The 27651-nt window shown below is 47.1% G+C and overlaps 1 protein-coding gene across 3 annotated transcripts in view; it reads right to left on the minus strand.

Annotated features, from left to right (window-relative positions):
* Positions 1 to 27651, minus strand: part of VWA3A (von Willebrand factor A domain containing 3A) — a 544099-nt gene that overhangs the window by 50151 nt on the left and 466297 nt on the right. For all 3 annotated transcript variants that reach the window (XM_086940772.1, XM_086940773.1, XM_086940771.1), the window contains one exon: positions 14476 to 14573. In XM_086940772.1, the coding sequence (XP_086796898.1) occupies positions 14476 to 14573 (98 nt within the window). The remainder of the gene's footprint in view (positions 1 to 14475; positions 14574 to 27651) is intronic.

Consider the following 27651-nt stretch of genomic DNA (forward strand, 5'->3'; position numbering starts at 1 on the left):
TCAATTGCCGTTATCCTCGGGCGGATCAGTTATCAAATAACATTGTAGTGGGGCCCATATATCAGTAGGCCTAGAAGCCGGCGGTAATAGTTCAGAATAGGTATGCAATTGTTCCTGGCAGTATACCATATCACTCAACCAATCCTTGAACTTGGGCGCTCTTCCCCGCCCCCATCTACAGGCCACCCTGCGTTTAGCCAGAAGCATAGCCAGTGCCACATATTTGCGGTGAGCCGCTTGTAGAGGTGCCCAGAAGGGCCACCAATGGGGATGGATCCACCGTCATGTGTATCATTTTGGAGAGGGCCTGAAATACCTGAGTCCAGTATGTATTCACTTCAGGACATCCCCATGCAAGGTGAAGGAAATCAGCCCCCGGGGCCCCACACCTGTCGCAAGCATCTGTAGGCCTAAGCTGGAATCTGTGTAGACGCGCCGGAGTGTGGTACAGCCTGTGCAGAAATTTATAGTGGATTATCCTATAACGGCTGTTAGAGGATATGCGCTCAGTTTGCTGTAGGCAAAATTCCCATTGTGTGTCCGTGAGAGTCAAGGGTAGATCCCGTTCCCATTTCTGCCTAGCGGGCAGAGCAGTGTATGTCATGTTGGCTCGTATAGATTTATAGAGTGCAGACACTAGTTTAATAGGATGGTCGTGAAGCAGCATGTTATGTAAGGGAGGTAGCACCGGGGGCTCGCAGGGGAAATCAGGGGTGATAGCTTGCAGACCGTGTCTGAGCCTGACATAATAAAACAAGTCCAGAGGTGTTGGGTGGATGCCTTCATATAAATGTTCCCTAGTTCGGAAGACGCCATCTAGGTATAAGTCTCCCCACGTAGTGACACTAATCTTTTTCAATAGTTTTTGAAAGCCAGCCTCCTGTAGGAGCGGCATCTGTGGGTGATAGGCCAGCGGCAGTGTCAGTGCGTATAGGAAGTGCAAGTCCAGCTTAGACACAATAGAGTGCCACGCCGTCACCGTGCTCGACACAGTGGAAGGGGTCTTGTCCCTACCTTCAACCTGGGAGTAGAGCGCACCTTCGATAGGGATCGGGTGTGCCAACCAGTGTTCAGCCGCCAGTTGAGGCATATATCTTTGCTGGCGCACCCAAAAGTAAGCATAGTGGGCCTGAGCAGCCCGGTAATAGAGCTCAAAGTCAGGGATGCCAAATCCCCCTTGTGAGAATGGCCGGACAAGGATCTCCCATTTGAGTCTGGGCGTTTTACCACCCCACACCAGTCGGAGCAATTCTGAACATAGCAGACGAAAAAAATAGGATCCGGGGTGGTACGGAATATTCATGAATAAATACAAAAGTTGAGGGAGTATGACCATTTTGACTAATGAGGCACGTCCTGCCATGGAAAGAGGGAGCGTGATCCACCTAGATATATTGTCGCTTATCTTGTCCATCACAGTGCCATAGTTCGCACGCATCAGTTCTTCTCTACTCTTTTCCACATGTATACCTAGGTACTTAAAATCCCCTGTGCTCCAGGCAAGGGGGAATTCCAGCGGGAATTGAACTGTCGAGGCAGTAAGGGGGAAGATACATGACTTCTTCCAGTTGATTTGAACCCCCGAGAGAGCACCAAACCGAATGAATTCACGGAGTATGGGATGTAAGTTATCGCTTGGGTGGCGAACATAGAGGGTGATATCATCAGCATACATAGAGACGAGTAACTGTCTCTGAAAGCAGCGTAGTGCCCTGTCCTGATGATGCTGTCGCAATTTAGCCGCCAGAGGTTCAGTGGCTATGGCAAACAGAAGGGGGGACAGGGGGCATCCCTGTCTTGTCCCCCTGGTGATCGGGAATTCCGATGACAATTTCCCATTGATGAGTACTCTGGCAGTCGGACGCATATAAAGTAACTTAATCCAGGAAATAAAGAGAGGTGGGAAACCCATTCGCTCCAGAACTTTAAACACATAGTCCCACTCGAGCGAGTCAAACGCCTTGGTGGCGTCTAAAAAGATGGCTGCCATTGGGAGGTCCTCATGGACGGAGTCGTATACCGAGAAAAAGGTCCGGAGATTATGTGATGTTGCCCTTCCAGGGACAAATCCGGCCTGATCCGGAAGGATAAGAGCCGGCAGGAGGAGGCTGATGCGTGTCGCAATCAGTTTCGCGAGGATTTTAACGTCGCAGTTCAATAGGGACAACGGTCTGTAAGAGTCGCAGCACGAGGCGGGTTTTCCAGGTTTAAGCAGCGATGTAATGAGGGCAACTCTCATGGAAGCTGGGAGATGGCCCACCTCCAGTGCGTCTTCAAAAACTTCCCGCAAAACCGGTGCCATGAAGTCAATAAACGTTTTGTAGAATTCTATAGGTATGCCATCCAAACCGGTGGCCTTACCCGATTTCATGCCCATGATAGCTTCCCTGACCTCATCCAATTCGAAAGGGGCGTTCAAGAAGGACCTCTGCGCGTCGCTCAACCAACCTAAGGAGACATCTGCCAGGTAGTCATCCAATGTGAGTTCACCATGTCTGCTAGTGGTGTAAAGTACACCATAATGCCGCACAAATTCGTTAAGGATGTGGGCGGTGTCTCTAAGTATCAGCCCCTCCGCCGTCTCAAGTTCCAATATTATCGTTGGCGACCGCATTAATTTGACCGTCGCTGCTAGAGCCTTCCCAGGCCTCTCACCCTCACCATATCGCCTGGCCACCCAGTATTTGTTCCTAAACTTCACCTCGCGAGCAGCCTCTTCAGAGAATTCCGACAATTTGTCGCGAATGGTAGCGAGGGTTATAGTATCAGGATTTGCCCTAAGGCGGCATTCTGCACTGCGTAAGTCAGCCTCTATACTGCGTAATCGTGTCATTATGCTCTTGAGCACTCCCGAGCCCTTCGATATACATAAGCCTCGGAGTGTGGCCTTAAAGGCATCCCATATGGTCTCAACGTCTTGGACAGAGTCTTTATTGCGCTTGAAGAAATCTAGGCATTCGGCACGGAGCTCCTCCTGGAACTTCGCGTCCAATAACATAGTGGGCTGCATGCGCCACGCCGTCACCGGGGGGCCAAGCTCAGAACCAGTCAACGTGATCAAAACGGGGAAGTGATCGGAGCACGTCCTGGGGAGATGTGACGCATGCATAAGCGCTGTAAATAGTTGTGAAGTTAAGAGGAAATAGTCAAGTCTCGCCCACGACTTAGCCTGCGCTGTAAAGTGTGTACCCTCCTCCCTAGTCCCGCAGTGTGACCGCCAGGCGTCAATGAGATTGTTACCAGCAATAGTCGCTCTAAGGACTTCGCGCCCATTAGTGTAATGGTGTGGGGCGGGGTGTGATCTATCCAGGGGGGGGTGCAGGGTCACGTTAAAATCTCCTCCCCATATGATGTGTTGTGGGCCCGTCTCAACCACTGCCGCCCATAGAGAGGTAAAGAATTGTGGGTCATCCGTGTTGGGCCCATAACAACAGACAAGTGTTACTGACATGTGCCCTAGTCTACCCCATAGCAAGCAATACCTCCCCTGGGGATCCACCCTGGAGCCAGCCCGCCGAAAGGGTGTGGATTTCTTAATTAGAATGGCCGTGCCTCGTGCATATGAGGAGTAGTTAGCAAATAACGAGTGAGAAGCCCACCTACTCCCAAAGGCTTGTGATTTGTGGGGCGCAAAATGCGTTTCCTGTAGGAAAGCAATGTGAACATTATGACGATCAAGGTAGCCCAATATTTGTCTCCTCTTCCTATGATCTCCCAGCCCTCTCACATTCCAAGTAATCACAGTTAGGCGTGTGTCAGTCATGTAATCATGTAATACAATAACTGCAGGATGAAAGCATGGAAGGCGACCAGTCCATCCCTAGCACCAATCAGATCAACATCCAGTCGGAGTAGCCCATCGTCTTCAAGCAAGAACAAAAAATGGAACAGAAAAGAATCGCCCCTAACCCCTCCGCCACACCCCCGCCATAGGTAACGTGCAGCATACCCATCCCGCCCCCGCATCCCCATGTCATAATCAAGGAGCCCTCCAGAGGGCAAATATGTGAGTACAGAACACAACATGCACATGTCAAAACTTGAAACCCAACAGAAGTCCCAGCAGACCCCTCCCCCCATTCCCCCCCTGACTACTCCAGCAACCGGACCCAGCTGGAAAAAGGACAGGCAGTTCTCAGTATGTAACCTTGCACAGCAAAGCGTCCCAGAACATCCGAAGGAAGGTCCATATCTCCCAGTACTAGCCCGTTCCGCCCAATCGTCAGTCCACCACCCCCCACCCACTGAAGCCACCCCAACTTGCCAGCATCCCATTCCCACCCCCCTCCCGAACACCAAAACAGTGCTAAATAGCAACCAACAAACAAGCAACCACGTGAGTGTCATTGGGGAACACCCTGTTGGGGTCATCAGAGGTGCACGGTCCATCACCCCAGCCATCCCACTCCGTGTTTGTCCACCCTCGGGGTCACCCTCGGAGCAGAGAGGGATGAAGGGGGTGGGGCCTGGCATACATTACCACCTGCAGTCCAACACCCGTCCATGGCATCCCCAGGGGCCGCCGCAGCCATCTCAGAGCAGGATGAGTTCCCCCTACCATCGAGGGGAGTGAAGATTAACCAACCAGTTGCAGGAGGATGAACTGAAGAGAGCCAGCCGCCACTTATTCGGGACCAGATGCATTTAAGTCTTCAGCGTCCGCAGTCCGCTTGGGTCGTTTGGGCAGGGTCTTAAGGTAATCTTCGACCTGTTGTGGATTAAGAAAGAAATGCTGTGTACCCTGGTGAGTGACGCGTAACTTGGCCGGGTACAGGAGAGCATAGTCAATGTTCAAATCACGAAGCTTCCTTTTAACAGCAAGAAATTTCCGTCGCTGTTCTTGTACCACCGGGGTAAAGTCAGGGTATATCGAGAAGGGCACGCCATCATATGTCAGGTTCTGGTTCGCTCTGGCTGCTTTCAGCGCCGCATCGCAATCTCGGTAGTTGAGCAGGCGGGCAATTATGGGTCGCGGTGGGGTCCCCGGTTGTGGTTGAGGCCCAAGGGAGCGATGTGCGCGTTCCACAATAAAGTGAGCCGAAAGAGCTTCTGCCCCAACTGTTGCTGTAAGCAGTCTCTCGATATACAGTTCCATCCTCCCCGTGTTGGTCGATTCCGGAATGCCCGTGACGTGTATGTTATTCCGCCGACTCCTGGCTTCCAACTCTTCGTTCTTGGCAGCGATTACCCTCAGGACATTGTCCATTCTGGCAAGGCGAGTGTCATGTGCCGCGGTCGTGTCATCATTTGCCGATATCCTGCGCTCCGCCTCAGATATGCGTTCTTCATGGACATCCATCTTTTGGGCAATGCTGTCCATCCTAGAGGTAAGCCTGTCTACTTTGTCGACCACTGTCGCAAAGCCTTGTCGCATTTCTTGTAGGATGGCGGCCATATCCGGGGTCAGCAGAGTCGACGTTGAGGCCTCCGCGACCGGGCTTCGGGGTGGCACCGTGTCTCCTGTGTGCCGTGTCCCCTTTTTCTGCGACGCAGTGTCAAACTGCAGTTTGGGTTGGCGACTGTCTGGCTTCCCCATGGCGGCCAAGATATGTATGGATCTTCCGCGCCGTTGCGTTGGTTCCACCGCTGTCGGAGAAGGGCTGGTGGAGGATACAGTGGCCACGCCTGAGTCTCGCCAGAGTCCTGCCCGTCTGCGCCCGTCAGCGCTAAGGCAGGGCTAGGGCAGGGGACTCTGGCCCGTTCACGATGATTTCCGCTGAGAATATCCGCCTACTGCGGAGTCAGGTAATTCCCTGCCGTCATGGCACACTGGATCCTCTTAGTGGGCCTTATCAGTGCCCTTCTTGTCTTTTTAAACTACCTCTACCGTTGCCCATTAAGAGTTTGCAAGCTAGGCCGGCAACGGTCTGTAATCTGGACACTGTTGTAGTTTCGTCTACTCCATCTTCTCTCAAAATCTTTCATCTAAACGTCAGATCATTATCTTGCCACGCCCTTGACGTTTTTACCTTGATAACGGACGAGGCTCCGGATATCTTTTTCTTTACGGAAACTTGGCTGCATGACCAGTCTATGGCGGTTATGAACCTAGCCTTGCCTGTGGGATATACTATGCACTCCCTTCCCCGTAACGCCAGAGGTGGAGGTATAGCAGTTGCGGTGAAATCATGCTACCCCTGCATTTGGAAACCCATCTCATTGCCAGGATGTGAGAGTGCCCTTTGTAACATCTCAGTTAATCCCCACTTTACGTTTACGGGACTTCTGATATATCGGCCCCCTGGTCCCGATGGTGCCTTTCGCCAAAGCCTCCCGGAGGTGATCTCCTCCCTAGCTCTGAAATCGGCGAATTTTACAATCCTAGGTGACCTTAACCTCCATATGGACGTTCCACTCTCCAACTCGGTACACACCCTATTGGAGGATCTGGAAGCGCTCCAAATGACTCAACTGGTCCAACTACCGACCCATACGGGTGGCCACATACTAGATCCCGTTATAACGAACCTGGTAACCAATATTTCAGTGCAGCCTCCTAGACCAATGGCATGGACTGATCACCATTTGATTGAGATCCTTATTGCCACTACTTCTTCTTTCCCGGAAAAGAAGATTCCAGCCAGTTTCAGACGTCCCTGGAGAAATTTGAATCTAGAGCATTTCCATCAGCTACTGATGAAATACCATCCTTCACCTCCTACTGAAGTCTCCCGGGGCTATGATACTTTTTGTGAATGGCTCAATCAATCTTTAGATAAACTCATTCCGGCCAAGTGGTGTAAGACCAAATCAAGCCCTTCAAGCCCTTGGTATGATGAATCTTTGAAAGCTCTTAAAGTCTCCTGCAAAAAAGCAGAACGCGCTTGGCGTAAAGCGTATGATACTGACCTCAAGGCGGCCTATAGGGCTTGCACTAGAGTGTATCATCGGGCCATTTGCACTGCTAGGGCTGCTTTTTACGCTCTGGAGATAAAAAATAGTACAAACCCCTCCAAGGTCATCTTCAGGGTATGTAAGGACCTTACCAGCAAGAGGACGGACACTGTTACTATTGAGCCCTCCTTGGCACATTGCGAGGATCTAGCCTCGTTTTTTGTTGAAAAGGTGGAGGCCATCTACAGGTCATTTTCTCAGCTTCCCATCAGGGAGGAAATGCCTACTTCCATGGCCCCAAAATCATTGCTAACCATCCCTAGTCCGACCAGGGATGAGTTTTTAGCTCTGACAACAAAAGTTAAATCCGGCTCTCCGGATGATCCTTTGCGACCTGCTCAATTCCGGGAACTTGCTGAATGTTGCTATCCTGCCCTTCATGATCTCATCAACATATCTTTCAGCTCCGGCAGTGTTCCCAAGGCCTGGAAACAGGCTATGGTCATTCCGATCCTTAAGAAACCTACCCTCGATCCGACCAAACCAGAACACTACCGGCCCATTTCCCTTCTTCCTTGGCCAGCCAAGCTAGCGGAAGCTCATGCTAACCGCATTTTATCTGCTCACCTGCAAGAAAGGAATCTACTGGATATTTCCCAGAATGGATTCCGTGCAGGTCATAGCACCGAAACAGCTCTCTTGGCTGTGGTAGAACACATAAGGAAGATGTTGGATCAGGGTCAGACGGCGGCACTGATCCTTTTGGATCTCAGTGCCGCTTTCGACACGGTGTCCCATCAGATTTTATTACATCGTCTGATGGAGGCTGGAGTCGGAGAGACGGCACTTGAGTGGTTTCGCTCTTTTCTTAAGGATCGAGGTTTTAAAGTGTCCACCCCCCCTTTTGTTTCTGCGTCACGTCCTATTCTTCAGGGTGTTCCCCAAGGTTCGGCTCTTACTCCCACTTTATTTAATTTGTATGTTCAGCCTTTGGCGGAGGTTGCCCATAGTTTTGGTCTTTCCTTAGTGTCATACGCCGATGACACGCAGCTGGCGGTGGCACTGAATGGAGATTCCAGCATGGACGCCCCCACCTTCCAGTCTGCGTTAAAAGCTGTTGCTGGCTGGATGGCGGACAACCGATTACAACTAAATGCCTCTAAGACCGAGGTCATTATTTTCGGTAAGGAAAGTGGTCTATGGGGAGATCAATGGTGGCCTACTGATCTTGGCCCTGTGCCTACCCCTGTGAGTGAAGTCAGAAACCTTGGGGTGTGGTTCGACGACAAGCTTTCATTTATTTCCCATACCAAACGCGTGGCTGGCGTATGTTTTGGTACTTTGCATGGTCTGAGACCCATTTTTAAATTTTTCGATGCTGAGACAAGACAGATCATGGTCCAGGCTCTGGTTCTTACCAGACTGGACTATGCCAACTCTCTGTTTTTGGGCTTAAACCAGGCCGAACTGTCCCGTCTTCAGAGGGTTCAGAACGCGGCGGCTAGGATGCTTGTCGGCCTCCCGAAATTTGTCTCAGCTCGCCAAACCATCCGCAATCTTCATTGGCTTCCGATTGAGCAAAGAGTTAAGTTTAAAGCCCTCTGCTTAACTTTTAAAATCCTCAACCTAGCCTCTCCCCCGATCCTTGCACAGACTATTCTGCACTATGCTCCTACCAGAGCTCTTCGCTCTGCTAGTCTTAACCTTGCCATAGTGCCTCGTTTTAAAAGGGCTAGAGTGGGTGGTCGCTCGTTTTCAGTGCTGGCGGCTGCTCTTTGGAATTCTCTTCCAGCTCCACTCCGCTCAATTTCAGATCTGCTTCTTTTTAGGAAGACCTTGAAGACTTTTCTTTTCTCCACAGTTTAGTCTGTTTCTTGTCCAGCTTTCTTAATCGTGTTGTGTTATTCAGATCTCCAAGCGCCGGGACGCCTCTTGGCTGCGGCATCCGCGCGCTATATAAAAAATAGTTAACATAACATAACATAACATAACACACACTATACAGCGCGGTGCAGCAATGCCGCTTTCGCAGCTAATACACCAGGTAGTGGGGGATGCTCAGCAAGTGTCTGCGTGGTGGCTCACAGCGAGAAATAGTGCAGTGCAGGTGTGGACAGGCCCGGCAGGAGAAAGCGCAGGAACTGCAGCAAAGGATGTAGCACCCAAAGGGCAGGAGCAAGGGCGCCAGGCAATCTGAGCTGTCAGCTTGTCGGGACACCGGCAACAGGCAGGCTCCGAGGCTGTGCAAAGTGATAGTGAGGCAGGTTACCGGGCGTTACAGGACTCCCTCCGGTATTTCACAGCCAGTCTCTTATGGCGCCAAGATGTCGCGCCTAGCTCGGCGATTATAGGGTATGTCCGCAGTGGGTGAGCGGCGGGGGCATCCCACCTTCACATCCCCCGTGTCCAACGTAGTGTGCGGCGCTCGTACCTCGTACTTTGCAGCCCCTGCTCGGAGCCCGCTTCAGCGTTAGTCCCAGCCGCGCCACATCCGAAGTGTTCGAGGCCTGTCCGCCTCGTGGTAATCCCCGGGCTCACCTAAGTCATGAGGCCGGCAGCGAGCTCCGTCTCCGCCAGGCGACGTCAGCCGAGGTGGGTTCCGCGGGCCACAGCTCCGGGGATTTTCAGAGTAGAGCCATCAAAGTTTCACCGAGTGTGAAGGATGGTAGGCTGCCCCTCCGTGGGGATTTTCAGGCGGGTGCGTGCAGGAATAAGAGGATAAATATCGGATCACAATGCCAGGGTGCTGGAGCCTCACGCAAGTGCGGCCATTCAGCAGTGCGCCCTCTAGCGCCCCCCCCACAATTGCAAGACTTGTTATTATAAAAAGTGCGTACAGTAGTATGAGTATCACGAAGTAATACTGTAAAAGCATTGATATGGTTTCTTAGCCATAAGATGATTAAAATGAATAAAATATATACATTCATATATACCTTTGGCTAACGACCTCAACTGGTGCTTCTAACTACGCCTACCCCAGTGTACCTGACCTAAGCCTAACACGTGGAAGGGAGTAAGTAAGTAGCAGGTTAAGTTAAGTTGGTTTTGGCAAGGGTTTGCTTCAAGAATTCTCTCTAAGGTTTTAGTCAGCACCGTACCTTGGGAATAGAATGTTGGAGGACTGGTATCTCTTCTCAGGACTCGATATTCCAGTCACCTGCAAGGGTAGGCTGGAAACGCCGGAGCTGGATTTTCTCGGCAGGAGAAAAAGACAGCATCTTTCTCAGTGCGTCAAAGAGGAGGGGCAGCGTCCGTGGGCTTTCTGCATCTGCTGGGCTTTCTGCAGGGGGACAGCTGTTCTGCTCCTGTATTTACCACCACCGCTGTGTTTGCTTAAGGCAACGTTGGTATTATTTATACCTGAAAGGTGCAGAGTTTGACGTAAGTTATGGACATAAGACGTCAATAAAGATGTCACCAAGAACTGGTCGTTCTTACAGTGCTCGTTAGGAGTTCTATTACAAATCAAAACAAGGCAAGCGGGGCTTTCCCAGGTTGCTGGAGGTTTGAAGTGTCGAAAGAACTCGGTGTGATATCTAGGAATCTAAGGAAGTGACTCCTGCTGTGTCATGGACTGACATGGACTGCAGAGGCGACGTGCTGAAATATGGTTTAGGATATTATGCCATTATAGGGATATGTATCGATTATAGTCATATAGGGGCATAAGGTCATTATATTGATCGGGGTCCTAGATAAAACACAACAACTTAGTATATGGTTTGTCGTGCCCCTAGGGCACCATTGTAATTTGTGCGACTTATTGTATTTTTCTGAAGAGTATTGTTATGTGCTTAGCCCTCTGATCTCATAAAGAGTTCAGAGGTGTTTGTTAGTAATAAATATATTGTTTATTTTCATAACAACCTGTGTGGTGTCTTATCATCTGGTATTCAAGGGGTTATATGTGGGAAAACAGCTGGCTTCACATGCCAAAAGAGTTTAGCCTAAGACTGCTTTGTCCATGCTACCATTAGGATAGCTGGTCTATAAGGTTGACTTACAACCAATCACCATAATGGTTGTTTGGACTGATACAAGGTGATCACTAGAACTAGTGAGCATCATATATCAGGCCAACTTCTCACATTGGTGTGCAGCGGTTGGGATTTGAGCTTGCTGTTGTTTTTACCAAATATAATCTTGAGATATCATTTGAAAGATCACATAAGGTACCATAGGTACATATAACAAGCTTAGAAATACTCTGAGTTCTACTGAACCAGCTGTTGTAGTAGAAAGGGCCTAGCACACCCTGACTACAACTCTTAGCAAGGGATCAGTAGGAAAACCCATAGTGTAGGTAGGTGCACACACCACCCCTAAACTAGAAAGCATGTCTATCACAGGAGAGGCCACAGTGACTCCCCTTGTGATTAGTGACCCTCCACAGGTCCTTTCCAGATATGCAGCACTCAGTTTCCAGGAGATGAGACAATTGTGTACCTTCAGGAAACGGCAACAGGGTTCCAACCCTACCCTTCCTTTTCTGTTAGGACTCTTAGAAACCTATGATGCCAGAAGGGCCTCTAACCCAGGCCCCTCAGATCCAGCAGATGGAAGCATACCCCCCTTAGAAGAGAACCCTGACTCTAACCTCCCTGAAACAGAAAATGTAGATGGTAGGGAAGATGGAATCTCATCTGATGGAGAGGTAGACAATGGCCAAGCTTTAGTCAGCAGACTTACAAGGGCCAACTTAAGCCTACATGGGGATGGGTTTGGGGGAGCCCCAGCCCTAACCACAAGCAGGCCTAACCTTGGGAATAGAAGAGGTAGGTCTCAGTCCAGAGACTCTAACAATTCTATTCACTCCCATGGCTCTCATGTATCTGCTCAGAGGGGGATGACTTCCCCTCAGAGGAGAGAACACGAGGCAAAGATGAAGGAAGTTAATCTGAGGATCCAAAGGGAAGAACTTGCCCTTGCCAAGGAAAAACTTGCTTTTGCCAGAGAGCAAAAATTGAGTGGGATAGAACCCACTGGTGGCAGCAGTATCCCTAGGGATAAAGACAGGAGTTTTGATAATAGACACCTGAGTAAAATAGTACCCCCCTATAAGACAGGGGATGACATCCACAAATAACTACAGCAGTTACTTAACTGTAACTACATCTTTTCAGTCTTGGTATCTTTCATAGATTCACATGCTTTATTTTCAACAGTACATGTTCGGACATAGGGAATCCTTTGAGCTCTGCTCTTCTCTTCACAGACAAGGATTTTTCTTTTATATTTTCTTATATTCTTGGGATTCATTCACCCTCAACCAGAGAAGGTGGGCAGGCTATGATCCTTTTTTGTGTTTCAGTGAGGGCTATCCCTTGTTATACTTTTTAATGACAAGACTTTCCAGTTATCGTAGCTGAGACTTCAAGCTCTATTTATTTAAGGGGTGTGCCCAGTGTGGGGTCTGGACAGATGTTACAGAAAACACAACAAAAAAATCTATCTACTGCCATCACAAATTTAGGCGTGTCCCAAAAGATGGTTCGATCTGTGGGACATTCAATTCTAAAACTCTAAACACCAGAGAGGGTTGCCATCTAAGGGCCTTAAATGTTGATTCCCCAGCATGGGTTTCAGTTACAGGAGTGACTTCACATACACCTTCAAAGTCGAAGACGCACATTTTGGTTAAACGACCTTTGAAACAGGCTCTGGTGAAGAGTTGCAGATGACTCCTATTAAAGCCCCTCTGTGCTTGCTCTGAAAGGACAAACGTCTAGCTGTGGTGGCCCAGAGATTGAGATACTCAGGGCAAAACAATTTTCCCAGGTAAAACTGTCTTCCACCTCAAGGTAGAAGACAAATTTGCTATCATCATCGATCCCAACATTGAGGGACAAGGGTAAACAACCTTTGTGAAAATGGCTTGCAAAGACTACTCCGACTACAAACTGCCTTTCGATGAACATTCTGTCAATGACTAGAGTGATGCCAATGATGAAGACCATCCAGTCGAAGACGAAATTTACCATTTTGATGAAGACTAGACAATAGATGACAAAATCTCCCACATCAAGGAAGACCACACTGTCAACAGTGCAGTAGGTCCATCGACAAAGTCAACACTCTTGACAGCTAAGTCTTTCCTGTCGACAACAGCTCCATCAACAAAGAAGCCCTGATCATTGACAATAACTTCATCAATGAAGCAGATCCCATTGAAAACAGTACCATCGACAAAGCAGCATGTATCTTTACCGCTGAATACCACTTCATCAATGGTAGGGTCGATGGCAACAGCAGCTACTATTTTAACTCTGTCCCTTTTATAGAAACCTATTTTGTAAATTGTGCCTTTGTTATCCTTGTCTTATCAACAAGAATTATGCCAGAGTCACCTAACCAGCTGTCAGATGACTCCTCTTCATGCATTAGTGAAGGGGAACAAGCAAGTAATGGAGATGAGCAGATTTACACCAACGATTACGATGGTTACTCTGATACAGCTTCGCAAGCGGAAGGTCTGCATGAATTAGACAAAGACCTGGATTATCAAGAAGGCTTGAGTTATGATAGGACTCAACCTTAAAGAAAATCTTCACTTCACCCTCAGACATCTATTGTTTAGGTGGCAAGAACATTTGGAAAAACATGTCTGTGAAGAGAGGACCAGAGCTCAAGAAACTCCCTGTTTCCTGATGATGTGTACTAGAAAATCAAGCATGTCAATCTATGAATGATCCAATGCTGAAGAATAGAAAAACTTTCAATCTTTTCAGAAAGTGCAAAATCTTACGGTGCAAGATTCTCCTCTGTCGGAGATTCTGAAGTGAGATTACCATTTATCATACTATCCCTATGGTGGAGGTATAATTTCTGTTGTCAAATTCCTATCTGTAAAGTTTACCAATGGAAGATACAGCAATTTCTAGACCAATCAGACAATTCTCCTTTCGCTGCAACCTAAAAATTATGCCCCAAGTATGTAGATGTAATTCAACTTGCTAAGAAAGTGGTCTCCTATATGCAAGCTGAAAGTAAATAAAAATATCAAGGGTTCCTATTGATATTAATATTTTTTTGAAAACAGTATTGGGTCATAATGCTATTTTTACTAGGCCTGATGCAGACATTTGCCATCTCAAGTCTGGTTGCCTGTCTAAAAAGCACTTACAGCTGACGTCCAATCTTAATAGAGACATAATTGTAGCCTGAAAATTACATGCACTTCCTGGTGAACATATTAAACAATTTATATAAAATGTAAGCTGTAAACAAAAGGTTTAAAAATAGGATTTGTGTTTGAGCTTCCCTAATGATCATATAAGTCAGTATCACCCAATGCAGTTTCATATTCGGCGATATCAAAGCAAAGGCAATAGTATAGGATTTTTTGCCTCATACTGAACAATGCAGTAAAACAATAATATTGCAAAAATAGTGATATAAAGAAAGAAGTAACACAAGAAAACCTTGGCAATGCTGGATAGTCCTGCAAGCCAAACTAAAAGTTAATCAAGTGTAGCTGGCATGATTACTTGGGTAATTTTAAAAGTAGTGGATCTGCTAAGAATTGTGCCATACTATCAGAATATGTCAGACTTTACTTCTTGCTTCCTACTTTGAAAGGCAAAATGTCAACACATCTATAACAATCATTAAAGAAGAAGATTCTAGAAATGTACACACCGAAAGGACTGTGCTTGTGTTAAGAAGCGTCGTGCCTTGCCAATTTCATTGGCAAGTTTCTTCAAATCATCGCCTTCAAACAAAGGAAGAACTGGATCCTTTAGAAAAAAAACAGATCAAAGAATAGTATTTTTATTGCAGTTTGATATTAATAAAATCTGAATTTAAAGATTTTCAGAGGATCAGTTACACATCTACACTTAAAGCACAATATTTGCTATAACTGTGTGTTCATTGAGATACATGGTAGAGCAGAAAAAAACAGTTCTTTCAGGATGATCCACTGCCTGAAAAAGCTGTTCCATCCTAGTTGTTTAAATCTGCCCCACAATGCATGCTATGAACTACTATGAACCATTACTATGAACCAGCTGTTCAAAGGACTACTTGAAATTATGTAATGGGTAAGATGGAAGTCTTATCTGCAGTTCCTTCAGGTAAAAATTAAGTTCCTTAGAATTGTGTTTCAAGAAGCAATCTGACCCTTCTTAGCACCAAAAATGACCTTTCTCGATTCCTTTTTTTATCAGTAAATTATCTCCATGTCGGTTAAGCTTGCTTGCCTTGTTGAACTAAGTCCACTATCAATTTTTATCAGTGATATTCATCGCATTAAATTTTGGATTACAGATGTTTAGCTATCATCAAAGGCAAACACTATATTTCCCTGTACATTGTCAGCAGCTTCTTGGTCAGTTTACTTGGCACAAAGCTATTCACGTCTCCGCTAACTGGGCCATACTCACCATGGCTTTCACCTTCAGAATTCAAAAGTACAATCCTGGACACTCAAACCATTGTCCGTGCCCAAGGATTATCCCAATGGTCCCACTCTCATTGCTCAGCAAGTGCTGTTACAACACTCACTTGGCCACTAGTGCCCACCAACAATAGGCAGAACTCAGTCCATGGCCCTTTTCCTCAGAGACAGTTTGTGGTCTCCCTCCTCCCCCACAGGTTAGAAAGTATTGTTCTGTTTTCCCAAGTATGCCTCTGCGCTCTGTGCGTATCTTGTATGCTTAATTTGGAGTACTGAGTCAATTTAGTTTCCCACTTGTGTTAATGTTTCTTCAACACCATTCTGTGCCCTTCTGAACTTATATTAACCAGCAAACAACGTATAACCTCCTCTATCAGAGTTCTCCATAATGTGCCATATACTTAGAACAACAGCCCTAAGGATGTTCCTCATTCCCAGTATAATTCGCAAGAATTGAAACCCCTGTCCTACTGGCACTGGTACATATCAAGTCGCCAGTTTCTACCATGTTGATTACATCTTTGATTTGGTAAGTTACATCGGTGCCATCTCTATAATTTCCCACCTGATAAGTTCTTGACACTGGCATAGAAGCACATTAGTACTCACTAGGCTCTAGTTTGTTGTGTACCCAACTAGACAATTTCAGTCACAATCTCACCAGCTCACAAGAGAAATGTTCCAAGGCATCACACCCACAATCCTCCTAGAAGGCTGACCAAGGCCTTCCCACTTTCATCTACCGAAACAGCTCATTATTTCCCACATCCATATTTTCCCTCTGCACTACCACCCAAATACTGGTGGGGACTCTCGCAGTAACAGCACAAAAAGGCTGAATGTCAGAATATCGAGGTCACTGATATATTGGCCAATAACAAAACTGACTGCAGAATATCGACTACCAATAAATTGTTAAAGTAAGTGTACTTGGGGAAGTGTAGATTTATTATTGCTGCTCCTTATCTACGTACCTTGCTAATATATATTTATCATCAAGATAAGTAAATGTGGATTTAAGAATAGTAAATCTACAAGTATGTTGACAAAACAGTGATAGTTGATACATAATAGTGCTGCAAGTTGATATGAAAAACACAGTAATATGGTAGAATACCATTCCCATGCATGTGTCCAAGGAACAGAGGGACAAGAAACCTGCAAGTTGCATCCTAAATAGTGATGTTAACTTCAGAGTTCACTTTATCATGACTGTTTGGTCATAGCATATCCATAGTGCCACCTACGCTCTTATGCAGCAAGAAAACAAGTTACTTACCTGTAGCTTTTGTTCTCCAGTATTGGAAACTTTCATAGATTCCCATGCTTGAATCATTCCCCGTCATCGAGATGGGAGTCCCCGGTATACATAAAAATAGTAGTACAAATCACTACAAATCAGAAACTAGGCGTAGGCCCATCCTAGTTTTGTAACATATCCACCTCTTTTTGTAAAAGAGGCCAAATAAAATCAACAACCAATCAGATTAGCTTCACCCTGTAGAACCTTCCTGAGAGAACCTCAGACCCTCAGATTTTTGTAGCCGTAGTGCCACAGTATAACCATAAAATGCAGAAGGTTCCCTGGGGAGGAGGGTGGGTGGGTCGCATGTGAATCTAAAAAAGTTTCCAATACTGGAAAACGAAAGTTACAGATAAGTAACTTGTTTTCTTACTCCAGAATTGGAACTTTCATAGATTCCCATGCTTGAATCAGAGTAGCTAGCAGTCATAAGCACATTTCTTTGTGTATAACAAATTCAGCTTAAACCAACAATGCATTAATAAGAGGAAATCAGCGGTTATGAGTCCGTTTGGCAGGGAGGCAGGGAGGGAAGGCGGGACCCGGGGTGGGGGAAAATTTGTGGACTATTCAATGTTGATATATTCACTGTCAAGTTGGGGTGGCGGGCGGTTGCAAGCCCGTTAGGCAGTGAGATAGGAAAGGGGGAGGGAGGGTGATGTTACTAGTTTTTTGTTCCTTGAGATTGTGGCAGAATGCGACAGCACGGACACACCACATGCCGATTAGTGGGCAGGTACATTAGTGTTTTGACACAGCAGCGACTCATCATACCTAAACACTAGTGCAATAACACAAGAGACCTCAGTGGCACCCCTACGGATCGTAACTTGGAATGTAAGAGGGTTAGGTGATAAAATAAAAAGGGGACTGGTACTCCAGGCCTTAAAACGCCATGGCCCAGCGCTAGTGCTCTTACAAGAAACACACCTTACAGGGCAGGCATGCAAGGCTCTGGATAGATGGGGCTACAAAATGGCAGAACACTCAGAATTCTCCTCCGGATCGAGGGGGACGGGTATCCTGGTAAAGAAAACCTCTCCATTCATAATATTACAGAGCAAAATAGATGATCAGGGACGTTCTGCGGCGATACAGGGGCGGTGGGAGGGCAGACTTCTGAACATAGTATCAGTTTATATACCACTGGCGCTCCAATCAGTGGCACTGCCTGCACTGGGTGAGTTCATTCTATCCCTGCCAGAAGGTGACCTCATTATAGGAGGTGACTTCAACACAACAGTAAACACTAGCGTGGATAGGTTCCCGGCTCGACCTCAGACGACCGGTCCCTCCCGGATCAAGGGCTTCCTGTAGGCAATGGGGTTGGTAGATGATTGGAGACTCAGACACCCAGCAGCTAGCCAGTACACGTTTCATCCCACAGTGCACAATAGTCTATCGAGAATAGACTACTTCCTGATGTTGGGCACTAGGCTGCAAAACGTCGATGAGGTGGAAATACAACCCAGGGGCATCTCAGATCACTCCCCGGTCATACTAACTCTCTCCTGCCGGGAGAAATCACGTAAGAGGATATACCCCATTTAACCTAACTATCTTAAGATTCCCAGCATTAAGAAGGAACTTAAACACACAACTATACATTATTTTAAGGAAAACACAACATCAGTAGAATCACCGTCAACAGTCTGGGAAGCATATAAAACAGTCCTTAGGGGACAAGCAATAGCCTCTATTAATGGGTACAGGCGGGCACAACAGAGGGAGATGGCTGAGTTGGAATTAGCTTTACAGGCAGCAGACACGGCACACATGGCAGACCCCACACCGGAAACGGCACATGCCCTGGATATACAACAACAGCAATATAGGGTTCGCCTTAAAAACCGAACTGTTGAGAACATCGCGGCCACAGCACACAAAATATACGATGTGGGAGATAAAGCAGGTAAAATGCTGGCATGGTTAGATAAAAGAGGGGAAAGATCCAGAGGTATACAGCAGTTGTGGGCACGGGAGGGGAATCTCTTAGTACATACACTGGCAGAGTATTTCAGAGAGGTCTACACTCCACATCGAAAAATATAGGAGGTTGAAGCAATGGACTCACTCAGACACATAGGAATACAGACACTTACACCTGAAGCAGCCTTAGAACTGGAGGCAGACCTAACAACTGAAGAAGTACAAACGGCAATCCGTTGGGTTCAATCGGGAAAAGCTCTGGACCCCAACGGAATTCCCATAGAATGGTACAAGCTTATGACCGAGACTAAAGCACACCCCTGCTAGCAATGTATAATGAAAGTTTAGAAAATATGGAGCTCCCGATAGATCAACGAATCGCAACAATAGTGGCGATCCCAAAACCCGGTAAACCCCCGACGGACTGTACCGCTTACCGTCCAATATCGCTGCTAAACACAGAAGCCAACATTTTTGCGAAACTATTAGCAAATAGATTGATATCCCACCTCCCACAGCTGATTCACCCGGATCAGTCGGGTTTCATGCCCAATAGGAACACAGCCCTCAATATCAGGAACGTGCAATGGGTACTAGCATGGGCTTCGAAATTAACAGAACCAACGGTGATACTGTCGTTAGATGCGAAAATGGCATTTGACATGGTGGAATGGCAATATCTTTTTGCTGTCCTGTCCCATATGGGTTTCGGCCCTAAATTTAGAGCTTGGATACGACTCCTGTATACAAAACCATTGGCTCAAGTTACTGCTAACGGCCACATATCTCACAAAATACAACTGGCAAGGGGGACGCGCCAGAGATGTCCCCTGTCGCCGTTGCTGTTTGCGATGGTACTAGAACCGTTGGCAACTTTAATCAGGACAACCCCGTTACTGAAGGGAATTAACATGAGGGAGGGATGGGAAGACCGTCTCTCGCTTTATGCTGACGACATGTTAGTATATCTGACGGACCCGGAACACAGTATACCAGAACTCCTTACAATTTGCGATACACTCGGGAAAGTGTTAAGGTACACAATAAATTGGTCCAAATCGGTACTTTACACTCTGGAAGGCCCGGAGCCCTCACTTCACGCTGAGTGCCCGCTTGTACGGGCAGGGGATTCCTTCAAGTATTTAGGAATTCACATCACCAGGGACGCGACGGACTTCTTTGCGAAAAATCTGGCTCCACCCTTGGAACGTTTGAGACGTGATGTCACACACTGGGCATCTCTGCCCCTGACGCTTCTAGGGGGGGCAGTGTTATATAAAATGATCGCGCTGCCACGATTTCTATACGCACTTGACAATACGCCCTACCCGGTTCCACCCAGGTATTTCAACCAAATAGCAGCCCAAGTCTCGACCCTCCTATGGGGTAACCGCCCTGCGCGTATTGCACAAACCAAGCTGAATGGAGATTGGTATGACGGCGGAATTGCGCTACCGAACCTACAACTCTATTACTGGGCAGCACAACTTAAAACCCTCAATCACTGGATTCACGCTCCCCAAGATGATCCAGCATATAAGGCGGATAGAGCGCAGTTGGACTCGGATAACATGCTAGCGGCGCTCTATAACAGAAGAATCGCCGCAAAGCTAGAGGGGCCCACAAAACTAACGGTCTTGCTATGGTACACAGCGCAAGCAAAACTTGGATGGAAGTGGGTTATAACTAAACTTACCCCACTCTGGGACACCAGGGCTTTGGGATTATTGAGACGCAGTAAGGGCTTTGCGCAGTGGGATAGTATTGGCATCTCTACAGTGGAAGACTTATGGAATAAAGGGACGGTAATCCCATTCACCCAACTTCAACAACTGTACGAACTGGGCCAGACTGAAACTTACAGGTACATACAAATTAGACATGCGTTGTTAACAGCGCTCCCACCAGATACTGCCGTCCCGGAGGCATCCCTGCTAGAAGACCGTCTACTCACTGATTATATGCAAAAACGTGCAACGTCACTCACATACCGAAAGCTACTCAACAACTTACCGGACCCTTCAATCACACTACAGGAGAAATGGGCGTCGGACGTAGGGGACATGGACGATACAGAATGGACAGAGGCCCTGGCGTCACCTAAGGAAGTGAGAATCTCAGGCAAGCTTAGACTGGTGCAACTTAAAATTCTACATCGTATATATTATACTAGAACCATCTTACACAAGCTACAAAGAGCACAACATCCATTTTGCCTTCGAGGGTGCGGGGAGGAAGGTACCTTCTTCCACACTATGTGGGAATGCCCAGCTGTAGTAGAATATTGGAGACAGGTGCTACGTACAATATCACAAACACAGAAAGTGTCCCTTCTGCCAGAGCCGAGAAAATGTATTTTAAATATATGGGATCCCAATGATCTTACTCGCCTGGGGCAGACATGGGTCACGCTAGGCCTCATGATTGCTAAAAAGGATATAGCGCAGAAATGGGGTGCGACGGACCTGCCTACGTTAGCAACATGGTGTAGGCACATGGACCTAGCAATGGTCACAGAACGCACGGTGTACGCGACCAGGGGAAACCCGCGCAAATTGAACAAAATCTGGGCAGCCTGGAATACATTCCGTGGAGAAATATGTGAACCATTGCCGGAGCCTAATGTAGATCGTTCAGATGACGAGGTAGAAGGGGAAGTGGGATAGAACTAGGCATGAGAAACTATGTAACTGGAACGCAGAACATAATGTACTACTGTCAAGATGAGAACTGTATATTCAAATATGTATAACTGTACGGATGTGGAATTGCTGTCTAATAATTGTCATGATTGTGGAGGCAAAGTTTGATTTAATAAAAACATCAATAAAAAAAAATTATATCCAGTAAATATCAGTTTAGACTATACCGATTTTTTTTTTTTTAAAGAAGATAATCTCAAAATCAGAGTACATAACATATATCTGTATGCATTCCGAAATAAGTACTCATATTAAAATCCAACAAAGAATGTGCAAAGAAAGCATAAGGAAAAAGGAAAGAGGGGTGAAAGGGAAAGCTCACAGCTATTGAAATAGGTTTCTCAGGACTGCTTGGCCCACTGCAGCGTTGTTGCGCATCAAAGAATCCAAGCAGTAATGTCTTGTGAAGCTATGAGTGCTCTTCCAGGTTGCTGCCCTGCCGATGTCCTGGATAGGCCCTCCCGCAAAGAGGGCCATAGAAGAAGAGATCGCCCTCGTGGAGTGAGCACGGACCTTACCTGCAAGGGGCTTCCCCACTGCTTGATGACAATATTTGATAGCGCTTGAAATACAAAGTGCAATCCCCTGCTTGGAATGGGAAATCCCTTACGAGGAGCACTATAAGCCACAAAGAGCTGAGGTGATTTTCTGAAATCCTTAGTTCTTTGAAGATAGAACTTCAGACAACGTTGAATATCCAACGAGTGAAGAGTCGTAGGCTGAGGGAAAAAAGACTTAAGTATAACTGGTTCATTTAAGTGAAAGTCCAAAGGTACCTTTGGGATGAATTTGGGGTTGGTACATAGTATAACTGTTTCATTCTTGAATTGAAGAAAGGGCTCTTGAATAGTGAATGCCTGTAACTCGCTGACCCTTCTAGCTGAAGTCAAAGCTAGAAGAAGAGCGACCTTCCAAGAGAGGAATTCCAAGTCTGATTAATGTATAGGTTTGAATGGATGCTTCATGAGCTAGGACAAGACCAGATTTAGGTGCCATAGTGGTGGAGGAGGCTTCACTGGAGGGGAAGCTCGAAACAGGCCTTTCATAAACTGCTTTACAATCCTTGCCGACCAGAGCGAAGGGCCTGAGGATGTTCTCCTGAATCGAGAAATGGCTGCGAGATTAACTTTAATAGATGAATGAGCCGAGACATGGCACTAGTGGCAAAACCTCTTCCACTTCAGCTTGTAAGTTTTGTTTGTACTTGGAGCACAAGCTTGGGAGAGGATGTCCCCACATTCCGCAGAGAGCAGTACATCGAGAAATTCTCTGAGCTAAGGAGCCACGCCGATAATTGCAGGGATCGGGATCGGCTGCAACACTTGGCCCTGGGACATTGTCAACAGAGATGGGATTGGCTCCAAAGGCACTGGATGCTCCCTGGATAGAAGAAGAAGCTCTGTGAACCAGTACTGGCGAGGCCAAGACAGCGCTATTAGAATCATCTTGCATGGTTCCGTCTTCAACTTCTTGAGAAGTCTTTGAATCAGCGGAATGGGGTAAAAGCGTAAACAAAGATGCCTGACCATGCCATCCGAAAAAGCATTCCCCAAGGATTCCCGATGGTGATACCAGCTTGCGTAGAATCGGCATTTCTTGTTCACAGGAGGAGCAAAAAGAGATCGATGGCTGGTTTGCCCCATTGACGAAAAATTTCCTCTAGAGTCTATCGATCCAACTCCCATTCATGGCTGACTGATTTCAGTCTGCTTAGTGAGTCTGCTGTCTCGTTTTGTGTCCCTGGGAGATGATCCACCTTCAGTGCGACTCCATACAAGATCGCCCTTCCCAGACGGCTTGAGCCTCCCTTGATAGCAGACATCTTGTGAGGCCCTGCTTGTTGATGTAATGCATGGCTGTAGTATTGTCTGTCCTTATTAAGACCAATGAATTTCTTATCCTTGGGAGGAAAGCCTGCAAGGCCAGGCGAATCGCCCTGAGTCCCAGCAAACTGATGTGTAAACGACGTTGGTCGTCCAACCACCATCCACTTATCTGGAGGTCCTGTAGGACTGCTCCCCAGCCCTCCAGCGATGCATCTGTTGTGATAATTTGAGGAGTGGGGGGACCATGAAGGAGAGACTTTGGGAAATGTTCTCCTTGCAGTCCACCATTAGGCAGCTTCTCTCATCGGTACCATCACCGTGATCACATCTTCGAAAGATCCGTCCACCTGCCGCCACTGTAAGTCCAGCTGTTCTTGAAGAGGGTGCATTCGTAACCTGCAGTGAGGAATCAGAGGAATACAGGCTCCCAGGAGGGACTTGTAGAGGCGAACTGAAAGTGACTTTCTTTTTCGAAGCAGCTTTGTTCTGAGACGTGTCCAATAGGGCTCCTAGGATTTTGGCATTTTTCGATGGGTACAAATTAGATTTTTCTGCATTGAGTGAAAGAACCAGGCTCTTGAACAGCTGTGCACAAGCTGTGACTGACTCCGTTGCAGCTTCTTTGGTAGGACCCTTTAGCCGTCAGTCGTCCAGGTGAGGGAAAACCTGGTACTGCTGTTTTCTCAGAAAAGCTGCCACCAGGGCTAGCATCTTTGTAAAGACCCTTGGTGCCGATCTAAGGCCGAAGGGGATGACCTTGAATTGAAAGTGGCTCTTGGCTACTGTGAAGCAAAGGAACTTCCTGTGGGATGGATGAAAGGGAACATGACAATATGCATCCTCTAGATCTGAAGTGGCCATGAAATCTCCCATAGTCTTGTGAACCAGAAAGAACCGGGAGTAGAATCCCTTTCCCCTCTGCAAGATGGGAACAGGTTCTATCGCCTCTTTTTGGAACATCTGTTGGACCTCCAACTGCAGGAGACGAAGATGTTTTGTTGCTGTGGCACGAGGGGGCTTGGTTGGAGGAGAATGGACTAACTCCAATGTGAGGCCAAATTGGATGACATTGAGAACCCAACAATCAATGTTATTCATTGCCATTCCTGGAAGGATTGCGATATCCTGCCACCCACAGGTGTTACATGAGGGGGAGGAACAGCAGACAGACCCGGGCAGCCGCTATTGGAGCCCAGAGGACTCCTTCCTCTGGCATCCTGCTCTTTCTTGGTTCGTGGATCTTGAGTAAGAAGAGGACTGACCCTGCCGCTGTGTATATTGCAGACGGTAGGACTGTGAGGCAGGCTTATACGAGGAGTACCGGTCTTGCTGGTATCCTCCACAGTATGAGGAAAGACCTCAACCTCTTGCACCCCGAAAGGGGACTTTGCGGTATTGAAGTGTCCCTAACGAACGCGCAGTGTCTGTGACTTTTTTAATGTCCTGCAGCACATCGTCAATATGTTTACCGAAGAGCGCCTCACCATCAAAGGGAAGATCTAAAATGATAAGTTACTTACCTGTAATCCTTGTTCTATTCCCGGGGTATCCTCATCAAACTCATAAGCAACCCTCCCGCCTTCCTGGGCAAAGGACATGGGCGGGTATATTCAGTGCTTATGAATTTGATGAGGATACCCCTGGAAGAGAACTAGGATTACAGGTAAGTAACTAATCCTTCTCTTCCAGGGGATCCTCATCAGTAGTCATAAGCACTGAGTGCTTTTATTCCTCGATGCCGATCGGAGCCGGGTTGGCGATGGCAGAGGATCCCTGCTCCTCGACGCTGACTCCCATCTCAATGAGGGGAATGATTCAAGCATGGGAATCTATGAAAGTTCCAATATTGGAGTAATGGGAATGACACTGCACCAGTTTCTATTAAGATGAGGGCTGGTTCTGCGAGTTGTGTACATACATTAGCATTGTTTACTAGTTTCTTATAATAACTTGAATGCGTTCTGTGCTCTCAATAAAGGCTGTTATAGGTTTCTACATAGGTTCTCCATATTTTTATTACATTATTTTGTGTGTAGTCCGATTCTGGTTGGGTCAGTTTATAATATGGTTTCTTCATATGTGTGAATCTTACTGTAGTTGTGAGCAGAAGGTGATAGTGTGTTTTGGTTGCTGGCTGGAAGTCTACACTTTCCATGGTGGGCGTTGTCTCCAATAGGCTTAGCCTCCTGTTTGCAATAGCAAAAAGTATAAACAGCAATTTGTACTCTTTCAATCCTGAATTACAGAGGAATTTGAGACTTTTATTCTCATGTTGAGCCTGGTGGATGGCCCACAACCTTAGCATGCAATAACTTCAGTTTTCCCTTGAGAGTCTTGTTGATGGCCCACACCCCTGGCATGCAATTACCATCACTTTACCCTTGAGAAACTGGTGGCTGGCCTACACCCCTAGCATGCAATTACATCAGTTTCCCCCTGAGAGCCTGGTGGATGGCCCACACTTCTGGCATGCAGTGACACCACTTTCCCCTTGAGAGACTGGTGGATAGCCCACACCCCTGGCATGCAATGACATCAGTTTCCCCCTGAGAGCCTGGTGGATGGCCCACAACCCTGGCATGCAATTACATCACTTTCCCCTTGAGGAACTGGTGGATGGCCTACACCCCTGGCATGCAATGATATTAGTTTTCCCTTGAGAGCCTGGTGGATGGCCCACAATCCTGACATGCAAGACATCAGTTTCCCCTTGAGAGCCTGGTGGATGGCCTACACCCTTGGCATGCAATGACATCAGTTTCTCCTTGAACACCTGTCGGATGGCCTACAACCTTGGCATGAAATTACAACAGTTTCCCCTTGAAAGCCTGGTGGATGGCCCACAACCTTGGCATGAAATGACATCAGTTTTCCCTTGAGAGCATGGTGGATGGCCCACACACCTGGCATGCAATGACATCAGTTTCCCATTGAGAGCCTGGCGGATGGCCCACACCCCTGGCATGCAATGACAACATTTTCCCCTTGAGACAGCCTCGTGGATGGTCCACACCCCAGGCATGCAATGAAACCGGTTTTCCCTTGAGAGCCTGGTGGATGGCCCACAACCTTGGCATGCAATTACATCAGTTTCCCCTTGAGAGCCGGGTGGATGGCCCACACCCCTGGCATGCAAAGAAATCCGTTTCCCCTTGAGAGCCTGCTGGATGGCCCATACCCCTGCCATGCAATGGCATCAGTTTCGTCTTGAGACCCTGGTGGCTAGCCCACGCCCCTGGCATGCAATGACATCAGCTTCATCTTGAGAGCCTTGTGGATGGCCAACACCCCAGGCATGCAATGACATCAGTTTTCCCTTGAGAGCCTGGTGGATGGCCTACACCCCTGGTATTTAATGACATCACTTTCCATCGAGAGCCTGGTGGATGGCCCACACCCCTGGTATTCAATGACATCACTTTCCATTGAGAGCCTGGTGGATGGCCCACACCCCTGGCATGCAATGACATCAGTTTCCCCTTGAGAGCCTGGTGGATGGTCCACACCCTAGCATGCAATGACATCAGTTTTCCCTTGAGAGACTGGTGGATGGCCCATAACCCTGGCATTCAATGACATCAGTTTCCCCTCTAGAGGCTGGTAGATGGCCCACAACCCTAGCATTCAATGACATCAGTTTCCCCTTGAGATGACTGCCCACCCTATTAGGATATCCCGGTCTGCCTTACTCAGAACTCACTGCCTTCAATTCAACAATCTGGCGGTTGCAGTTAAGGCTGTACAATTTGCTCAACAAGAGCCAATTGGTTTTGGCCTTGCTCTGCAATGTTTTTTTTATTGTCCATGTTTCTGAAAAACAAAACTGATGATGACAAGTGAAGGGGCTCAATGTCTGATTTTCCTGCTCAGGACTTAGTGATGGACACCCTTCCCTGAACAACACAGGTGACTGGCACAATGGTCTGGCAGCCATGTGGCACGTGCCACCAGGTCAAGAGTTCTCATTGGTGGAGCCAGTTAAGGTTAAGCCAATTGAAGCCACTGTGGTTCCCCTACCTCTAAATATGGTGGGGAACAGTAACGTTGATGAAGAGGGTAAAATACCAATTTATTGCAGTTAACGAGCTCTGGACACAATAACTATCTCCATATGTCTTGCCTAGCAATTCTAACTTTGCATTTTGAAATCCTGTCCTTGCTGTATTAGAACACAACTGTTTTGTCCACTTTTTTGGTAGAACATTCAAGATCCAGGAACACTATGCTTCCTAGCCAATTGTCTAAATATCATTATATTTCCAAAAATTCTTTATTTCGGCCACATGGGCCATAAAAGATGCAATAAAATACAATACATATATTAAAAAGACAGTATTTACATATAAAAATTTTCTGCTGAACCCACATGGAATAAGAGCTGCAATATAGTACCAGTTCAGGGGGACAGTTTCTTTCTTATTATCCATGCTGCCATTAAGAATTTTGAAACAGCAAAGACAATGTGGCCCAGAGTGTTAGTTTTCATGACCCTGTAGGCCTGCAGGTATTTCCTGAAGCCCAGGTTCCGACACAACGGTGCTATCCAACGCTTCCTGGGACTCTGATAAGCATGGCAAACAAACATTATGTGTAGGTCGTCTTCATCCAGGGCTTTACAACATGGGCAAAGTTTGTCACCCCCTGAGGACCATTTGC

This window comes from Lissotriton vulgaris, chromosome 10 (genome assembly GCF_964263255.1).
Source record: "Lissotriton vulgaris chromosome 10, aLisVul1.2, whole genome shotgun sequence".
Lineage (NCBI taxonomy): Eukaryota > Metazoa > Chordata > Amphibia > Caudata > Salamandridae > Lissotriton > Lissotriton vulgaris.